At 49.0% G+C, this 19,819-nt stretch overlaps 1 protein-coding gene across 2 annotated transcripts; it reads right to left on the bottom strand.

Annotated features, from left to right (window-relative positions):
* Positions 1-1,750: 1,750 nt before the first annotated feature.
* CRBN (cereblon) lies at positions 1,751-12,724 on the bottom strand. Of its 2 annotated transcripts, XM_075831884.1 has the most exons (11): positions 12,575-12,724; positions 11,798-11,901; positions 9,784-9,986; positions 9,461-9,610; positions 8,396-8,561; positions 6,883-6,945; positions 6,622-6,706; positions 5,621-5,736; positions 5,480-5,544; positions 4,895-5,026; positions 1,751-2,800 (listed from the first exon to the last, which is right to left on the bottom strand). In XM_075831884.1, the coding sequence occupies exons 1-11, from the start codon at positions 12,642-12,644 to the stop codon at positions 2,611-2,613; spliced, it is 1,344 nt and encodes a 447-aa protein (XP_075687999.1). In that variant the 5' UTR covers positions 12,645-12,724; the 3' UTR covers positions 1,751-2,610. The 2 variants fall into 2 exon arrangements, with proteins under 2 accessions (XP_075687999.1, XP_075688000.1); XM_075831885.1 differs by lacking the exon at positions 11,798-11,901 and having other exon boundaries at positions 12,575-12,629.
* Between the last annotated feature and the right edge of the window lie 7,095 nt (positions 12,725-19,819).

The raw sequence follows: 19,819 nt of genomic DNA, 5'->3' as shown, positions 1-19,819 counted from the left end.
TTGGTGCGGTTTTTCGGACGAAATTTCCGCAGTGGAAAAAAAAAAGCACTCGTACTTACTCCTCCCTCTTCTCTCTGCAGTCCGGCCTCCTGGGAATGACGTTGCAAGCCATGTGACACTGCAGTCTGTGATTGGCTGCAGCGTCACATGAGATGAAAAGTCATCCCCGGAGGCCGGACTGCAGAGAGAAGGATGTTGTTCGGGGTAGTTATGATTTTTTTTTTTCTGTAGTTGCAATTGCGCCGCAAAAATCGCAACACTTGGCTTTCTGTTGGGGGTTTTGCATCCCCCATTGATTTCAAAGCAGAAAATCAACAAAATCGCAGCATAAACGGATGTGCTGTGGAATTAAATTCTGCACCGCAGGTCGGGTTATTAACGTTTACGCTGCGGGGCTTTTACTGCAGCGCGGGCCGGAGATTTACTAAATCTCATCCACTTTGCTGCTGCTGTAAACACTGCGGAATTTTTGCACAAAATTCAGCTGTGGAAATTCCGCAGCGTTTACGCTATGTGGGAATCCGGCCTTAGGCTCTGTTCACACGTTCAGGCTTTGGCACGGAGTCCATGTCAAATCTGCAAACAATCCACATCCGATGCCCGATGGGTGTGAATGAGGTTTTTGTAATCCCCGACTCATGTAGCCGAAAAAAGAAAGTCAAGACTAAGGAGCCGGTTACTTTATTCTCGCGCTGAAAAAAAACCTGCGAATTAGCCACATCTAATAGGGCTGATCCGCGGCAGATAAAGCTGCACCTCCGCGGCCACGATCCGAGTGTCCGCCTTGGATTTCCGCTACGGATCCTGCCGGTGTGTAAATGTATCTGGCAAATCGGAGATGTGGGGGCATCTGGGCGTAACATTGTGGTTGAGATCTGCTGGGACCGGGCCACGCGACATGCTGGGACTTATTTTTTCCGCTATGTGTTTTAAAAACCCTGTCCACATGGAATGTGCTGCAAATTGTTGTGGACCTGCACCTAAAATCCACGACCGCTCCGCCACGTCTGACCGTGGCATGAGGACTGGCACGGTGTGACGGACGCTGCTCACTCCATCCGGGAGCCCTCTGACTGGTTGCACTGGGGTTGTCAGGCAGTTTGTCCCTAGCAACCGGTCTGCCTCTGATTACTTGGCTCGCAGCAGAGCTGCCCCTGAACGGGGGGCACCGGAGGCGCAGTCCAGGCTCATGCCAGCCGATCCCCCCATAAAGCAGAGACTCAGACGCTTTACGTTGCCTTGTTGAAGATTTAGTTTATTTCTATGTTCCAGACATCGATAATCGTGCGGCGCAATATTCACTTCTCATTGAACAGAGAAAAACAAGGTGGTGACCCCCGGATTGTGGGGGAGGGGCAGCTCTGACACCGGACGAGCGTCCTTCCTGCTTGATCCATAGTCCTTTGGCGCGGTGATTCCCCTTCGTGGCACTGACCGGACTGAATTCTGGGACCTGATTTTCTGCCACTGCATTTCTATCACCTTTAATAAAATAGGTTTAACTAAATCTGTAATATTCTGAATGTCGTCCCATCGTGCCCCGGGGAGGTGTTCCCCTGAGCTCAGTGCTGCCCCCTGCTGAGTAATATGCTGCGTAGACTCTGCCAAGAGGAGCGGGGGAGGGGAAGTGACAACTGCTCGATACATTTCAGCCTGAAGTGGTTGTCACTTATAAAGACAATTCACATTTGATTACTAAACCAGCATCAGCTATTCTAGCGCCCCCTATGAACAAGAATATGGGCATGAGAACTGGAAATGCTCTTTATTATAGTTTACAGTAGAGTCGTGAATACAAGGGTTTTCCAGTCTTATGTGGTTAACACTCATTCAATTCCTCATGATTTTCAAAATTGCTGCTTGCTGCCAGTGAATAAAAACACTTCCCTACATTCCGAGGCTGGAATCCCGTCCTGATATAATACTTCTCACAGCTGAGTGTTTGCAACAATTTTATTCAGTCCTCTGAAATAAATATAGCATCACCACACATTCCTCTCTGGTCCGGAGCATTTGCTACAATGTCTCAGTGCAGGTGAAATGCAGTCCACTGTTCAGCTCACAGAGGATTGTCTGGATACAATTGTAACAAACACTCAGCTGTGAGATGTATTAAAGTGGATGGGTTTTCAGTGTCTGCATGAAAATAAGAATATTCCCATTCACTGACCGCAAGCAGAGATAAATAATTGAAACAAAGTTTATTAGAATATTCCATATGTTGTTTTTTTTTTCTGATTGTCCTATTTACATAAGAGCCGCAGGAAAAGACGGACCCCGGTCCTAGATCGCGCTGACATACAGAGAGCCGGGAATCCCTGCTTTACAGGACCTGGTGCTCGGGACGGGACAGCCGTATAGCGCTGCGTCTGACAGAAGACGGACATGTGTCAGCGCAGGAGAAGTGCGCGGTGCAGACAGAAGTGGACGTGCGGGTCTGAGATACCAGGATGAGGGGGTCCCTCTCCTAACGTGGGCCGAACCCTCTGCTCCATCCGTGTAGACCAGAACAGATCCTCCTCTCACCCACAGAGAAGTGTCACATGCGGAGGCTGCACCCCCTCCCCACAATCTACGATACATCCGAAGCGTAGCGGTGATGTGCGCCATTCACAGGCAGAGAATCGGGGACTGGTCCGGTCTCTCCTCCTCCTCCTCTTCTGGCACTGGGATTCGAGGTTGCAGAGCTGAACGGGTCAGACCCCAAAATCTCTGCGGGGACAAATCCTTCCGTACAGCGGTAAACTTCCACCCCATGTGGCTGCCGCATACTCTGCACTGTGCGATCGTCCAGGCGTAGCTGCGCGGGGAGAAGGAAGAATAAAATCAAATGTCATGCGACAGGACGTGGCGTGAGATTCCTTTCATCTGGCATGTGATTATTAATACAAAGTGATCGCAGCAGATTTCATGGCCACGTTTTAATTTGGGCTTCCTGAAGGGTTTTCTACATTTACAAGTGAATTTATAGAATTTTCTATGACTGGTGTCAGATGATCCGGTGCGTGCGTGCGTGCGTGTGTGTGTGTGTGCGCGCGCGTGTGTGTGTGTGTACACCTTCCACTGAATGTGAGTAACCACACCACACATATTCACATCTATTCCCTAGGTTTTAGGTGAAATTCAAATAATAGGACATGCCGTGCCACAGGCTGATCGCCTCCATGCCACGCCACATTGGTACCACCTCAGCAGTGCCACAGGCTGATCGCCCGCATGCCACGCCGCATTGATAACCCCTCAGCAGTGCCACAGGCTGATCGCCCGCATGCCACACCGCATTGATAACCCCTCAGCAGTGCCACAGGCTGATCGCCCGCATGCCACGCCGCATTGACAACACCTCAGCAGTGCCACAGGCTGATCGCCCCCATGCCACGCCGCATTGACAACACCTCAGCAGCACCACAGGCTGATCGCCCCATGCCACGCCGCATTGATAACCTCTCAGCAGTGCCACAGGCTGATCGCCCCCATGCCACGCCGCATAGATATCACCTCAGCAGTGCCACAAGCTGATCGCCTCCATGCCACGCCGCATTGATAACCACTCAGCAGTGCCACAGGCTGATCGCCTCCATGCCACGCCGCATTGATAACCTCTCAGCAGTGCCACAGGCTGATCGCCCCCATGCCACGCCGCATTGATAACCTCTCAGCAGTGCCACAGGCTGATCACCTCCATGCCACGCCGCATTGATAACACCTCAGCAGTGCCACAGGCTGATCGCCTCCATGCCACGCCGCATTGATAACCACTCAGCAGTGCCACAGGCTGATCGCCTCCATGCCACGCTGCATAGATATCACCTCAGCAGTGCCACAGGCTGATCGCCTCCATGCCACGCCGCTGGAAATAGATCCCTCTGTGTGTAATGAATCTATAGAATATATGAGACACTTTATGAATTACTGAAATTAACTTTTTGATCTTCTAATTCATTAAGGACTAGTGTATGTATATATACCACCACCGCCGAGAGAAAATTATATAAATATGTATATATATATAATTCATTGAGGTCCTGTACACACACTATAAATATACCACATTTTGCAACTCTATTTCACATCAGGCTGTTCTTTCCTATTATGTAACGTTTGATGATAGATATTTCCTTCCTTCCGCTTTATATCCGCACGCCATATATCGCCCCTCCGTTACCACTTCTGTTTTTCGCGATCTCGAACATCAATAAACACTCCGGCCTCATATGTAACATTATGTTATGAAAATCAACTTCCTCATCCACATTATTTCTATGCCTTACCATTTCCAAGATCTCTGGCTGTAAACAAGGATTCACCGACAGCACACAGAGTCTTCTCACACCGGAGGGTTTGTTACAATTGTATTCAGGCTAGACAATCCCCTGAGCTCAATGATATGGACTCTAGGATGAGAGATTTTCCCTGCACTGATACGTTGTAACAAACTATCAGGACAGGAGAGAAATGTCTGTGCTGCTGATGGGTTTAGCTTACAGAGGATTGGACGCTAGACTAGATAGATTGTAATGTTCTGCTATGGTCCGTGCTTTTCACTCATTCATCCACCAGGTGGCACCATCTACTCATTTTTATCTTTATCCGATACCCAAACAACGCTCCTTGTAGCCGCATAATGAGGGCCAGATCCAGGGCGGCTCGGCTAGTGGCTGCCCATTGATTTTCAGTGTGCACAGACGCCGGTGGAGGGCTCCCCGCAGTGAGAATATCACAGAAGGCCCTGAAAAGCGAGGGGTAAACCCCAGTAAAGGATCTGCCGTTGTGCTCCCCCTAGAGAACCTGCTTATTTCCTTCTGGTCATTGATTACCATCTGCCTTGTGTATCTGTGTGGACCCGGAGTGTATGAGGTAAATGCCCACCGGTCTCATCTTCCATCACACTCACCCTGGAAACCAACTGTTCTCTATAGACGCGCGGCCCACCAGGCTCAGGTTTAGAGCTTTGTAGACGGTCAGGGTCTCGTGTACATAACCGTGAGGATTCACATAGGCAGCCATGGGGCCACAAAGGGAGAGGCTGCGAGAGGCAATAAACGTCAATTACACACAAGATTTGTGAGGATGCTCGAGATGATAGATATGAGATTGAGATAGATAGGAGATAGATAGGAGATAGATATGAGATAGATAGATAGATAGATAGATAGATAGATAGATAGATAGATAGATAGATAGATAGATAGATAGATAGATAGATAGATAGATAGATAGATAGATAGATAGATAGATAGATAGGAGATAGATAGAAGATAGATAGATAGATATGAGATAGATAGATAGATAGATAGATAGATAGATAGATAGATAGATAGATAGATAGATAGATAGATAGATAGATATGAGATAGATAGATAGATATGAGATAGATAGATAGATAGATAGATAGATAGATAGATATGAGATAGATAGATAGATCTCGATCTTCTCCCCTCGTGGGTTCACATGTTGGATACGTCACATCTGCTCTCACCTGAAGATCTCGTTCTTGGTTGTGATCTCCGTGTCGTGACAGTGTTTACAGCAGAGGGACGTGCACTACAAAAGAGGGGGAGGGGTCACAGGTCATACATCGCATTGTAGATCTGACTCCTCTCCATTAGGGGGCACTCACTTTGCTCATGATGTCCAGTTCACAGCGCAGCCGCTGGATGGCGTTTCCAATCTTCAGCAGCTGAATACGCAGCGTGTCATCAATGGGCAGGCAGGCCGCAACGCGATACGAGAAATCTGACCGCAAAAAAGTGAAAGCGAGAATAAAGAACTGCGGAGGATAAAAAGATGGTCATAGAATTAAGACGAGAGCGGAGATTAAAGCGCAAGTTCGCTGCTGATCATCATGTTATAGAATAAACGTTTATATAATGTATCATTTTGAAAAATAATTGGCTTTACTCCAGTCACATCCAGAGCTGCATTCACACTTATGTTTTTTCTGTTAGTTCTCTGGTTGTATGGCCTCTTACTGCTTTCACCTGCAGGTTTTGTGTACAGAGCATGCTCTGCTGTGCTGCATTTTGGGAGACGTGGTGTTTATACCAGGCGCTGTACGGTTGTATAATGTAAAAAAAAAAAAAGAAGGGCAACAACTTCAACAATGCAGAAGAGCACAATGCATGCTGGGATCTCAGTGAAATGGTTATTCATTAACCTGTAAGCACATTACAGATTATCCCAGAACCACCAACAAAATTACGCTAAATGTCAAGACCAGGTCAAGATCTCTGCTTGCTGTCAGTCTAAATACCCCATTCTTGCCTAGTCATTCTCCCACAGCCAAGGGTTGTTACATTGTATCAGTGCAGATGATCCTGTCACAAACTCCAGACTGATACATTATACCTGCAGTGATACATTGTAACAAACAATCAAGTCCGGAGAAAGATTTGTGCTGCTGATGTGTTTAGCTCACAGAGGATTGTCTGGACAGGATACAACTGTAACAAAACCTTCAGCTCTGAAAAGTATTAGGACGTCTTGAAACCCTCAGGATGTAAACAGGAATGTTTCAGTCCAGTGACAGCAAGCGGAGAATTTACAAATGATGAATTGAAAAGTTTATTCGAAAGTTGCGAAACTTTTCACTAGACATAACGGACTCCCACTTGGTCTCACCTATAGGGTTAGCCGGCAGAGAATCGTCCCGGAGATTCTCATCCCACTCATGCAGCTGTCGTTTCACCCTCTCCATGAGAAAATCCTAGAGAAAGATGCAGATTATCACATGTTGTAGAATTACAATCCCCACAATGATGGAGAACCTGATGAGCCGTACCCCACACACTAGAACCAAGGTGAACCCTGATCCGTACACGTCATACCCCTCGGGAAGCAACAAACCAACCAGAGAGCTGACAATCGTTCTGCGATACTCACGGCGTCGTACAAGGCGTAGAGCCACGAGGGCCAGGACGTCAGATTGGCACAATAAAACTTTCTCTGGTAACGATAAAGAAAAACATTAATATGGACGACGGTCGTTATAGAACGGGGGACACCAAATATGGGGGACGAGCCCAACCAGGGACCTCTCACTCTTAAAGGGGTTCTCCAAGAATACGGTAACGCGGCAGCGAGGGCTCGTCCACATGTAACGGAATTGCTGCAGCAATTCCACACAAAGTAGCAGAAATTCAGCAGCGGGAAAACCATCACCATCTCCTGCGTTTTTTTACTACAGAAAATGGTGCTGATTTTGCTGCGTTTTTCTCAGTGTTGGGGGGACGGCGACTCCCCTGAAAAACGCAGCATTTCAGTCACTTTCCGCAGCAGGAATTGACATGTACGAAAAATAGGCACCGCAGGTGAATTTCTGTTCGGAATATTTACGCAGCCTGTGGATGAGATTTGTTGAATGTATCGTATGCGGCTACTGAAAATACGCAGCAATTCCGCTACTTGTGGATGAGCGCGAAGAGATAAAAGGTGCAGTCAAGTCCCGCCAAGACTCCGGCCCCTTCTCTGCCCTGAAGTCCTGAGTCATCGCAGACTGGTTGGTTTCTCGGGTGCTAATGCTTGACAACCCTTTAGTTGTTACATTGTATCCCTAGCAACCAGACTGTCAGGCCCCATGCACACGAACGTAAAGACGCCCGTAATTAAGGGGCCCGTAGACTTCTATTGGCCACGGGTACCTTCCCTTTTGCTCACGGGAAGGTGCCCGGGCCGTTGAAAAATATAGAACATGTCCTATTTCAGGCCGTAACTACGGCACGGGCCGCCCCATAGAAGTCTATGGGGCTCCCGTAAGTACGGGAGCGTTGCTACGCATGGTACTTACTGCCAGCGGTAGTCACTGTCCAGGGAGCTGAAAGAGTTAAATGATCAGTGCTGGATAGAGCATAGGGGCTGCACTGATCGGCAGTTGACTTCAAAAACCTGCAACAAAAAAAAAGTTCATATTTACCCAGAACTCCCTGCTTCTTCCTCCAGTCCGGCCGCCTGGGATGACGTCACAGGCTGCAGCGGACACATGGACTGCAGCGTCATCCAGGGAGGTCGGACTGGGTGTCAAAAGAGGGACGCGTCACCAAGACAACGGCCGGGGTAAGTATGAACTTCTTTTTCTTTCTATCGCTGCGTTCCGCTGCGGAAACTCTCGGGCTGCCCCTTCTCTCTATCCAGCACCGATAGAAGAGGCTGCCGATCAGAGCTGGATAGAGAGAAGGGGCTGCCGATTCGTGCAGTATCTCTCTCTACGTGTAAAGAAAAGCACAGAAAATGGGTCTGTAAATACGGGTGACTACGGACTTGTATTTACGGGAGGGAAAAAATACGCTCGTGTGCTTGAGGCCTCAGACAGGACAATTGTTCAACTCAAAGCTGGACTGTTCTACAAATTAATTTTGGCGGAGGACCCCTTTAAGGGTCACACAATGCTGTTACTCACCCTGCGGTACTTGTGCAGCCACTGGCAGGTACTCTGTGGGCTCCGGCTGCTGAGTGCTGTGCTGCATGGGAGAACTTGATGGCGACTCTGAGAATCCAGCTGGATGGACGTCATTGGACACGGCAGGACCCTCTCCGGTAAGATCTGTACCCGAGCGAGCAGGATCCTGGCCAAGACAAACATGCTGTTAACTTTAAAAGGTATCAACCACGTGTGCCCGTTCTGTACTATGGGGCACGCTTTACAACGGGGAAAACTACTTGGACAAGAATTTAAAGGGCCAGTCCAGTATAACCTAAGCAGAGCTTTATTGTGTCATGAAAAGTTTGGCAACTAAGATATTTTTGTGTTTAAAATCCTCACCATTCTGAAGAGCTTGCTGTACATTGAGGCTGAAAAATACATCCTGACTTAGTCCTGCTCACAGAGCTGAGGGTTCGGTACATTGTATTTCTCTACGTAATCCTCTGTGAGCTAAAAGAAAGCAGCGGCAGAAATCTCTCTCCTTCCTGCACTCAGATTTCTGCAGCAAAACCTGCATGTTTTACGTGCAGATTTTGCGGCGGATTTTACATTGAAAAGGGCGAAACTGATCGTCAAGAACAGAACGAGGAAGCTGCGGATTGGAAAATGTGCAACATCCGCTGCGTGTGCAGGGGGTCCTTACTGATAGCTCTTACCTGCACAGTAACAAGCCCATCAGCTGTGAGAGAAGGTATAAAGTCAGAACACATATTCAATATCTAAATGTTAATGTCCAATTTGAACAAGCAGAGCTGCAGTGTACAGCATGGAAGAGACAGATCCACTGAGAAGGGGGATTTCAGACAACTTCAGAAAAATAGTATTACATAATATGTAGAAATCAATGACTTGATCACCAAACTTTCCTGGATGGCAAATCTACCTCGTTGTGTAGCCATATAGGAGCGGGGGAGGGGTCACTGCATTATTAGGCAGATTCACGGTACCAACAGTCGGGTCCCCCTCCCATCAGGGATTATTCAGGACTGCGGGGCACGTGGGATATTTTGTATTTTAGTCATTGCCAGTTCCTCCTCTCACCCATCTGCCTGGGTTCTCATTTCCAGCACTTGGAATCGCTGCCGCCCGACGGCTTTCACTTTCACCGTTTCTATTCCGTACTCCTGCTCCTCGCGATAGGCGTAGATTTCTGCGGTCGTCCCAAAGCGGGCGTCTCTCTGGAGACCCTCGCTGCCATTGAAAAAAAATACATAAAAAATATATATCATGAATGCGTTTCACGATGGACGTCACTTCTGATTATACATTGAATTTTTTTTAATCCAGTACCCAAAATAGTCCCATTAATGCCGGGTTAAAGGAATTTGTATATACCGTATACAGCGTATACCCCCCTTACGAACCTGTAGGCCAGAACGGCAAACGTCCTGTCCCTTTGGATGAGGCCCCGCACCATGCTGACCTCTTGTGGTCGGGAGAGGTGTAGCGGCAGCGTCTGGCCGGGTATTAACATCACTTGTATGTGCGGTAACACCGGGATCAGCTGACAACTGTCATCGTCATGCAGCGTTCTGCCGTGAAACTCCTCCATGTCCAGGCCCAGGTACTGCGAACCCAGAAAAGCCACAGAATCAGACGACACTGGACGCTCAATATATCACGACACTTAGTCCTGGATTTGAGGATAATTAACGACGTTACGTTTGAGTGGCAGTTTTCCCCTTCTGACCCTAAAGAAGGAAACTGCTCGTCACAGGCCTGTCAAGACCGGAGCAAGAAGTACAATCACATCCACAAGATGGGCCCATGAGTGTCATTTGGGGTGGCACAGTGGCCCTATAATGGAGCCTTCCACAGTGCCCCCTATGATAGATCTTGCCCTAATGCCCCTATAAAATAGCCCCCCTGTGCCTGCATAATAGAACCTGCCCCAGTGCCCTCTATAAGATCGGGTTCCCACGGGTTGGATACGCTGCGTAAAAAAAATCACGCAGCGTGTGCGACCTGGAACCCGCAGTACATTCCGTCCAAATAATCGCACCACATTGTGGTGCGGTTTTTCCGAACTGAATTTCCGCTGTGGAAAAAAGCGGCTCATGCTTACCCCTCCCTCTTCTCTGCACCTACTCCGGCCTCCTGCGATTGGCTGCAGCGGTCACATGGGATGAAAGGTCATCCCAGGAGGCCGGACTGCAGGAAGAAGGAGGGAGTTCTGGGTAAGTATGATTTTTTTTTTTTCCCGGAGTTGCGATTTTTGCAGCGTAATTCCAGCGATTACGTCACAACACTTGGCTTTCTGTTGCGGGTTTTGCATCCCCATCGAACACAATAGTAAAACCCGCCACGAAAAATTAACTAAAACGCAACGGTTTTTTTCTGCAGCGTGGGCATGAGATTCACTAAATCTCATCCACTTTGTGGCTACTGTATATGTTGCAGAATTTTCCGTTGCAGAAATTCTGCAGCGTTTACGCTACGTCGGAACCCGGTCCAATAGAGCTGGCCCCAGTGCCCCCTATAAGAGCCGGCCCCAGTGCCCCTATAACAGATCCTGTGCCTGTCCATGTGCCCCTATAATATAATTTGAGCCAGTGCCCCTTTAATACAGCCGGCCCCAGTGCCCCCTATAAGAGAGCCGGCCCCAGTGCCCCCTATAAGAGAGCCGGCCCCAGTGCCCCCTATAAGAGAGCCGGCCCCAGTGCCCCCTATAAGAGCCGGCCCCAGTGCCCCTATAAGAGAGCCGGCTCCAGTGCCCCTATAAGAGAGCCGGCCCCAGTGCCCCTATAAGAGAGCCGGCCACAGTGCCCCCTATAACAGATCCTGTGCCTGTCCATGTACCCCAATAATATAATTTGACCCAGTGCCTTTAATAGAGCCGGCCCCAGTGCCCCCTATAATAGACTGCCCCAGCGCCTCCTATAATAGAGCCGGCCCCAGTGCCCCCTATAATAGACTGCCCCAGCGCCTCCTATAATAGAGCCGGCCACAGCGCCCCCTATATGCAAAATAAATAGATATGCGTCAGATTGAGAATCCGCACCGCAGGTCACGTTCCTTGCTTTCCGCAGCGTGTGGATCAGATCTCATCCGCTGCGCGGCTGCTGTAATACTCTGCAGAATCTCTGGGTGGAAACTCTGCCGCGTTTTGTTCCCGCGTGCCGGAGGTTGGAGGGTCCGTTCACACGCGGCAGATTTTGTCGACAACCACATTCAGATGAACGGACTGATGTTCCGGCGCAGAAATGTCTGCAACAAAATCTGCCGCGTGTGAACGCACCCTCAGGTCTGTTCAGGTTTTCAGCCGCTGAATGTAAACAAAGATGTTTTCATTCACTGACCTCGCGGTTCTAGGAGGTTTCCGGATACGAGAAGCTTTATTGTTATTCACCCCCTTTAAGTTAACCCCTTGTTACGCACTGCATGGGACGTCGGTAAGCTGGTATCAAAATTGATGATATTCGGCGCTTCCTGGTCTCCTCCGTCAGGATCTTCCATCTCCATGTCATCATCTTCCTCACTCTCTGTCAGGAGGAGAAATGTGTGAGACATGGCGCCATTCACACCAAAACTCGCCAATACGGTTTAGTGTAATATATAAAACGTGGACAGGATCCGTGGATTCGGAAGATCGCCCCTTAAAATTACAAGAGTCTGGGAAACAGAATGTCAGACTTCCCTGCGCCCAAGACTCCTTAGGATAAGACACGCCCACTTTATGGGTGTCTTGGAGGCGGTGAGACCCCTGAAACACCGCCGTCATTACCATACATGGCGCTATGTCACGCTCCGGCATGTCAAGGGGCTGTTTAATGGCAGCTGTACTTCAGAATCCCCCGACAACGTGTGACTGATGAGTGGGTCAACCTGCGACATGACACGCAGTGTTAGTAAAGAATTCCTTTAAATTTATAAGGCGGTGCAGTGCATGATGGGAGAGACAATACCGAGCACCATAAAATAAAAAAAGTAAATAGATTACAACCAATCAGATTCCAGGTAACAATTTATCAGTGAAGGTTTAAAAATGAAAGCAACCTTCTGATTGGCTGCTAGAACTGCGCCATCTATGGTTAAGGTGGAGAACTGTCTGCGCAATGCATCACGGGATGGACACAAGATAAACCCAGGCCGGTGCAGGTTCGGTATACAGTACGGAGCAGCAGTCACACCCTCCCTGGTCGTGCTATACATTACCGGGGATAAGCTGCAGCTGGTTGCCCATGTTATTTAAACCGGGATCGCCCTCCCCTTCCTCATCCGCCATTCCTGTTTACCAGCGGTGCATGCTGGGAGCCAGCGGCACATATACCACGTGACATGGGCAACCACACCCCCTGTCACTTTTGCGGCCCGCACCTCGCAAGCACACGCCCCCAGCAGGCTGAGACCTCGTAAGCCACGCCCATGGAGTCCTGTTCTCATGGCAACGGCGAATATACAGAATACAACCGAGCTCAGAGAACTACAATCCCCAGCATTCTGCGATAATGTGACACATAAAGCACGCACATCCAGCTGCTTGTAACCGTCCTGCTGCTTATAATACCAGATACAGGAAAATCTATAAAAGAGAATGTTTACCCCTCTCCCCCATGACAGTGCCCCAATAATAGAGCCTGCGCTTGTCCCAGTACCCCTACAATAGAGCTGACTAAGTACCCCTATAATAGAGCTGTCCCCAGTACCCCTATAATAGAGCTGACTAAGTACCCCTATAATAGAGAGCATGCCACAGTGCCCCTATAATAGAGAGCATGCCACAGTGCCACTATAATAGAGCCTGCGCCTGTCCCAGTGCCCCCTATAATAGAGCCGGCCTCAGTGCCCCTATAATAGAGCCGTCCCCAGTACCCCTATAATAGAGCCGTCCCCAGTACCCCTATAATAGAGCCGTCCCCAGTACCCCTATAATAGAGCCGGCCCCAGTACCCCTATAATAGAGCCGGCCCCAGTACCCCTATAATAGAGCCGGCCCCAGTACCCCTATAATAGAGCCGGCCTCAGTGCCCCTATAATAGAGCCGTCCCCAGTACCCCTATAATAGAGCTGTCCCCAGTACCACTATAATAGAGCCAGCCTCAGTGCCCCTATAATAGAGCCGTCCCCAGTACCCCTATAATAGATCCTGCCACAGTGCCCCCTATAATAGAGCTGGCCCCAGTGCCCCTATAATAGATCCTGCCACAGTGCCCCCTATAATAGATCCTGCCACAGTGCCCCCTATAATAGATCCTGCCACAGTGCCCCCTATAATAGAGCTGGCCCCAGTGCCCCTATAATAGATCCTGCCACAGTGCCCCCGATAATAGATCCTGCCACAGTGCCCCCGATAATAGATCCTGCCACAGTGCCCCCTATAATAAAGCCGACTCCAGTGCCCCTATAATAGAGCCGACTCCAGTGCCCCTATAATAGAGCCGACCCAGTGGCCATATAATAGATCATGCCACAGTACCCCCTATAATAGAGCATGCAACAGTGCCCCAATAATAAAGCTAGCCCTAGTGCCCCTATAATAAAGCTGTCCCCAGTACCCCTATAATAGATCCTGCCCGTGCCTCCTATAATAGAGCCGGCCCCAGTACCCCTATAATAGATCCTGCCACAGTACCCCCTATAATAGAGCTGGCCCCAGTACCCCTATAATAAAACTGGCCCCAGTACCCCTATAAAAGAGCCTGCCCCACTGCCCCTATAACAGAGCCGGCCCCAGTGCCCCTATAATAGAGCCTGCGCCTGTCCATGTACCCCTATAATAGAATTTAACCCAGTGCCCCTTTAACAGCCTGACCCAGTGCCCCTATAACAGAGCCGGCCCAAGTGCCCCTATAACAGAGCCGGCCCCAGTGCCACAATAATAGAGCCGGCCCCAGTGCCCCCATAATAGAGCCGCCCCCAGTGCCCCCTATAATAGAGCCAGCCCCAGTGCCCCCTATAATAGAGCCGGCCCCAGTGGCCCCTATAATAGAGCCTGCCCCAGTGCCCCTATAATAGAGCCGGCCCCAGTGCCCCCTATAATAGAGCCGGCCCCAGTGCCCCCTATAATAGAGCCGGCCCCAGTGCCCCCTATAATAGAGCCGGCCCCAGTGCCCCCTATAATAGAGCCGGCCCCAGTGGCCCCTATAATAGAGCCGGCCCCAGTGCCCCCTATAATAGAGCCTGCCCCAGTGCCCCTATAACAGATCCTGCAACTGTCCATGTACCCCTATAATAGAATTTGACCCAGTGCCCCTTTAATACAGCCTGACCCAGTGCCCCTATAACAAAGCCGGCCTCAGTACCCCTATAACAGAGCCGGCCCCAGTGACCCTATAACAGAGCTGGCCCCCGTGCCCCTATAACAGAGCCGGCCCGAGTGCCCCTATAACAGATCCTGCGCCTGTCCATGTACCCCTATAATAGAGCCTGCCACAGTGCCCCCTATAACAGAGCCAGCCCCAGTGCCCCTATAACAGATCCTGCGCCTGTCCATGTACCCCTATAACAGAGCCCGGCCCAGTGCCCCTGTAATAGAGCCGGCCCCAGTGCCCCTCTAACAGGTCCTGCCACAGGTTTCTTCATCGATCATTACTTTGCCATACAGGTTCAGTAAATAAATGTTATTCTTTGTATGATGAAAAGTTAAACAATATTCCAATATACTTTTTTGTATCATCTCCTCATGGATTCCAAAACCTCTGCTTGCTGTAAATAAATATGAACAGTCATGGTTTACTCCCAGGGGATAAGAAGCTGTCCGGGTGACACAGGTGCACGGATCGTTACAAGCAGTGACGGATCATCATGACCTCATGTGCCCCCTCATGCCCGGTGGCGTCGCTAGCAGGGGGCCTCGGTGCATAGGACATGCAGTGAGTTTCATGCAGCGGACACACGCTGTGTGAAAAACACGGAATATCTGAACGGCCCCATTGACTTGCATAGGTCCGTGCGACACGCGTGAAATACGCTCGTGTAAATAAGCCCAAGGGCCCCTACATGTTAATGGAAAGCTTTCCCGCTCTCTTATCTGAAGGTCTTCAGCCAGACCCCATAAACTCCACAATCCGGACAGGGAGCTTATTATAAGGGCATGACCACACATGGCGGAATTCCTCCGCAACTGTCCGCATCAATGCCGCACCTAATCCGGGTTGCGGATTACGGCTGCGGATCTGCACAAAATGTGCAGAAAATTGATGCGGACTAGCTGCTGCGGACTGCGGGAAAAGTGCTTCCCTTCTCCCTATCAGTGCAGGATAGAGAGAAGGGACAGCACTTTCCCTAGTGAAAGTAAAAGAAATTCATACTTACCGCCCGTTGTCTTTATGACGCGTCCCTCCTTCGGCATCCAGCCCGACCTCCCTGGATGACGCGCCAGTCCATGTGACCGCTGCAGCCTGTGCTTGGCCTGTGATTGGCTGCAGCCGTCACTTACACTGAAACGTCATCCTGGGAGGCCGGACTGGAGACAGAAACAGGGAGTTCTCGGTAAGTACGAACTTCATTTTTTTTTACAGATACATGTATATTGAGATCGGTAGTCACTGTCCCGGGTGCAGAAACAGTTACTGCCGATCGCTTAACTCTTTCAGCACCCTGGACAGTGACTATTTACTGACGTCTCCTAGCAACGCTCCCGTCATTACGGGAGCCCCATTGACTTCCTCAGTCTGGCTGTAGACCTAGAAATACATAGGTCCAGCCAGAATGAAGAAATGTCAAGTTAAAAAAGCAAGACGCATCCGCAGCACACATGACATGTGCATGACAGCTGCGGACTTCATTGCGGAACTTTGAATCTCCATTGAAGTCAATGGAGAAATTCCGCCATGAGTCCGCCACTGCTCCGCAACAGACAGAGCATGCTGCGGACACCAAATTCCGCTCCGCAGCCTATGCTCCGCAGCGGAATTGTACGCATCGTGTAAACGAACACTGCTAAATTAAAGTGAAAGTCAATGGAGAAACGGCTCCGCTGCGGATTAACGCTGCGGAGTGTCCGCAGCGGAATTTAAGTGAAAATCCGCCATGTGTGAACCCGCCCTTACAGTCCAGTGTGACCGGTTATACGCAGAGCAGCCAGCAGATGGCGATCTCCACACCTCAGGCTGTAAAGGTGATCATAGACGTTACATTTTCTTGCATCCAGGAGATTTGTGCTTCCATTATAAAGATTTAAGGTTTCTGCAGCTGAGATTGATCTCGGGATGGACTCACTTCACCTCTATCACTCTGCATATAATTCACACAGGGCCCCCATCACAGTGTAAGGCCGGATTCACACGAGCGTGTGCGTTTTGCGCGCGCAAAAGGTACTTAACAGCTCTGCGTGTCAGCCCCGTATGATGCGCGGCTGTGTGATTTTCGCGCAGCCGCCATCATTATGAACCTCCGTTTGGATGTTTGTAAACAGAAAAGCATGTGGTGCTTTTCTGTTTTCATTCATCCTTTTCAGCTGTAGTGCGAATCACGCTCGTCCCATGGAAGTGCTTCCGTGTGAAGCGCGTGATTTTCACGCACCCATTGACTTCAACGGGTGCGTGATGCGCGAAATACGCCCAAAAGAACGGACATGTCGTGACTTTTTAGATGCGCACTCACGCTGCGTAAAAATCACGCACATGTTTGCACGGCCCCATAGACTAATATAGGTCTGTTCGAAAGCGCGTGAAAATCACGCACGTTGCACGGACGTATATCCCGTTCGTCTGAATAAGCCCTAACAATTATATGCCTGTGTACTTGAAGTGATGTAGCTATAAGGCTGGATTCACACGAGCATGTTCGGCACGTAAAGGACGGAACGTATTTCGGCCGCTAATCCCGGACCGAACTCAGTGCAGGGAGCCGGGCTCCTAGCATCATAGTTATGTACAACGCTAGGAGTCTCTGCCTCTCCATGGAACTACTGTCCCGTACTGAAAACATGATTACAGGGACAGTTGTCCCCCAGCGAGGCAGGGACTCCTAGCGTCGTACATAACTATGATACTAGGAGCCCGGCTCCCTGCAGTGTGATCGGTCCGGGACTTGCGGCCGAAATACGTTCCGTCCTTTACGTGCCGAACATGCTCGTGTGAATCCAGCCTTATTCTGCAACCACAATGACTGATCAAGGCGACTTCCAGGAACATCAGAGGTCCCATCACCCTCCCTGGTCCCATCACGCCCTCCCTGGTCCCATCACCCCCTCCCTGGTCCCATCACCCCCTCCCTGGTCCCATCACCCTCCCTGGTCCCATCACCCCACTTCTTTCCGTCCTCTGTAGTCCAGCGCTGCTTCTACCGGAACATTCGTAAGGCGCTTCACTATCGTCCACCTTTTCCGATCAGGGGTGAAGATCCTCCGAGACGCCTTGTGTTGTGTTCTCTCTATTTATAAATCTTCATGAGTCAGGAGAAGATTCTGCAGCTGTTGCACTTTCTTGTTTCTGATGAGCTGTTCCCCTGTGGAGCGTTTCTTCACTAAATCCCAGGTAACGATCACCTGCAGCAGCAGCAGCGTATGCCCAGAAGCCGCCCTCGCCTGCCAGGTGCCATGGTTCTGCCCGGGCAGCAGTTTCTTTAATTGTAATGTAAACGCTCGGCACATATAGGACAAAATCATTCACAGCTGAAAATAAGATCAGTGCAGCAAAAATCATCCAAAGTCACACTTATAAACAAAGGTTTTACAGAATCATTTTCTTTTAAATTTTGAATGTCATCCCATCATGCATCAGAATGGAGAACAGATTTCATATTCTCCGATTAGATTTATTCTAGGATTAGATTTATACTGGACCCAATGTCACCTCCTCGTAAGTAATGTGCAGCGCATGAGGAGTGGGGGAAGGGAATTGACAACTGCTCTGAACATAATTCTAACTCACAAAAGGGTTTATCATTTATTTATTTTTTTAAAGTCATGTAGTCATTGTTTTAAAATACGAATCTGAATATTTTTACTGCACCATCAACTACTATAAGGGCATGACCACACATGGCGGAATTCCTCCGCAACTGTCCGCATCAATGCCGCACCTAATCCGGGTTGCGGATTACGGCTGCGGATCTGCACAAAATGTGCAGAAAATTGATGCGGACTAGCTGCTGCGGACTGCGGGAAAAGTGCTTCCCTTCTCCCGATCAGTGCAGGATAGAGAGAAGGGACAGCACTTTCCCTAGGGAAAGTAAACGATTTTCATACTTACCGCCCGTTGTCTTTATGACGCGTCCCTCCTTCGGCATCCAGCCCGACCTCCCTGGATGACGTTCCAGTCCATGTGACCGCTGCAGCCTGTGCTTGGCCTGTGATTGGCTGCAGCCGTCACTTACACTGAAACGTCATCCTGGGAGGCCGGACTGGAGACAGACGCAGGGAGTTCTCGGTAAGTACGAACTTCATTTTTTTTTACAGATACATGTATATTGAGATCGGTAGTCACTGTCCCGGGTGCAGAAACAGTTACTGCCGATCGCTTAACTCTTTCAGCACCCTGGACAGTGACTATTTACTGACGTCTCCTAGCAACGCTCCCGTCATTACGGGAGCCCCATTGACTTCCTCAGTCTGGCTGTAGACCTAGAAATACATAGGTCCAGCCAGAATGAAGAAATGTCAAGTTAAAAAAGCAAGACGCATCCGCAGCACACATGACATGTGCATGACAGCTGCGGACTTCATTGCGGAACTTTGAATCTCCATTGAAGTCAATGGAGAAATTCCGCCATGAGTCCGCCACTGCTCCGCAACAGACAGAGCATGCTGCGGACACCAAATTCCGCTCCGCAGCCTATGCTCCGCAGCGGAATTGTACGCATCGTGTAAACGAACACTGCTAAATTAAAGTGAAAGTCAATGGAGAAACGGCTCCGCTGCGGATTAACGCTGCGGAGTGTCCGCAGCGGAATTTAAGTGAAATTCCGCCATGTGTGAACCCGCCCTAATACTGCCCCATATACAACAATATAACTACTATAATACTGTCCCTATATACAAGAATATAACTACTATAATACTGCTCCTATATACAAGAATATAACTACTATAATACTGCTCCCTATATACAAGAATATACCTACTATAATACTGCCCCCTATATACAAGAATATAACTACTATAATACTGCCCCTATATACAAGAATATAACTACTATAATACTGCTCCCTATATACAAGAATATAACTACTATAATACTGCCCCATATACAACAATATAACTACTATAATACTGCTCCTATATACAAGAATATAACTACTATAATACTGCCCCCTATATACAAGAATATAACTACTATAATACTGCCTCCTATATACAAGAATATAACTACTATAATACTGCCCCCTATATACAAGAATATAACTACTATAATACTGCCCCCTATATACAAGAATATACGTATTATAATACTGCTCCTATATACAAGAATATAACTACTATAATACTGCTCCTATATACAAGAATATAACTACTAT

This window comes from Rhinoderma darwinii, chromosome 7, assembly GCF_050947455.1.
Source record: "Rhinoderma darwinii isolate aRhiDar2 chromosome 7, aRhiDar2.hap1, whole genome shotgun sequence".
Lineage (NCBI taxonomy): Eukaryota > Metazoa > Chordata > Amphibia > Anura > Rhinodermatidae > Rhinoderma > Rhinoderma darwinii.
Note: the sequence above shows the minus strand (reverse complement) of the source record. Positions and strands in the feature narration are given on the sequence as shown.

Excerpts from the sequence above, each read along its gene's own strand:
- CRBN (XM_075831884.1), bottom strand. The coding sequence starts at position 12,644 with ATGGCGGATGAGGAAGGGGAGGGCGATCCCGGTTTAAATAACATGGGC. Across the intron at positions 5,737-6,621 it reads TCTGCCGGCTAACCCTATAG|ATTTCTCGTATCGCGTTGCG; the intron begins GTGAGACCAAGT and ends TTTTGCGGTCAG. Across the intron at positions 2,801-4,894 it reads GAGAACAGTTGGTTTCCAGG|CTACGCCTGGACGATCGCAC; the intron begins GTGAGTGTGATG and ends CTCCCCGCGCAG.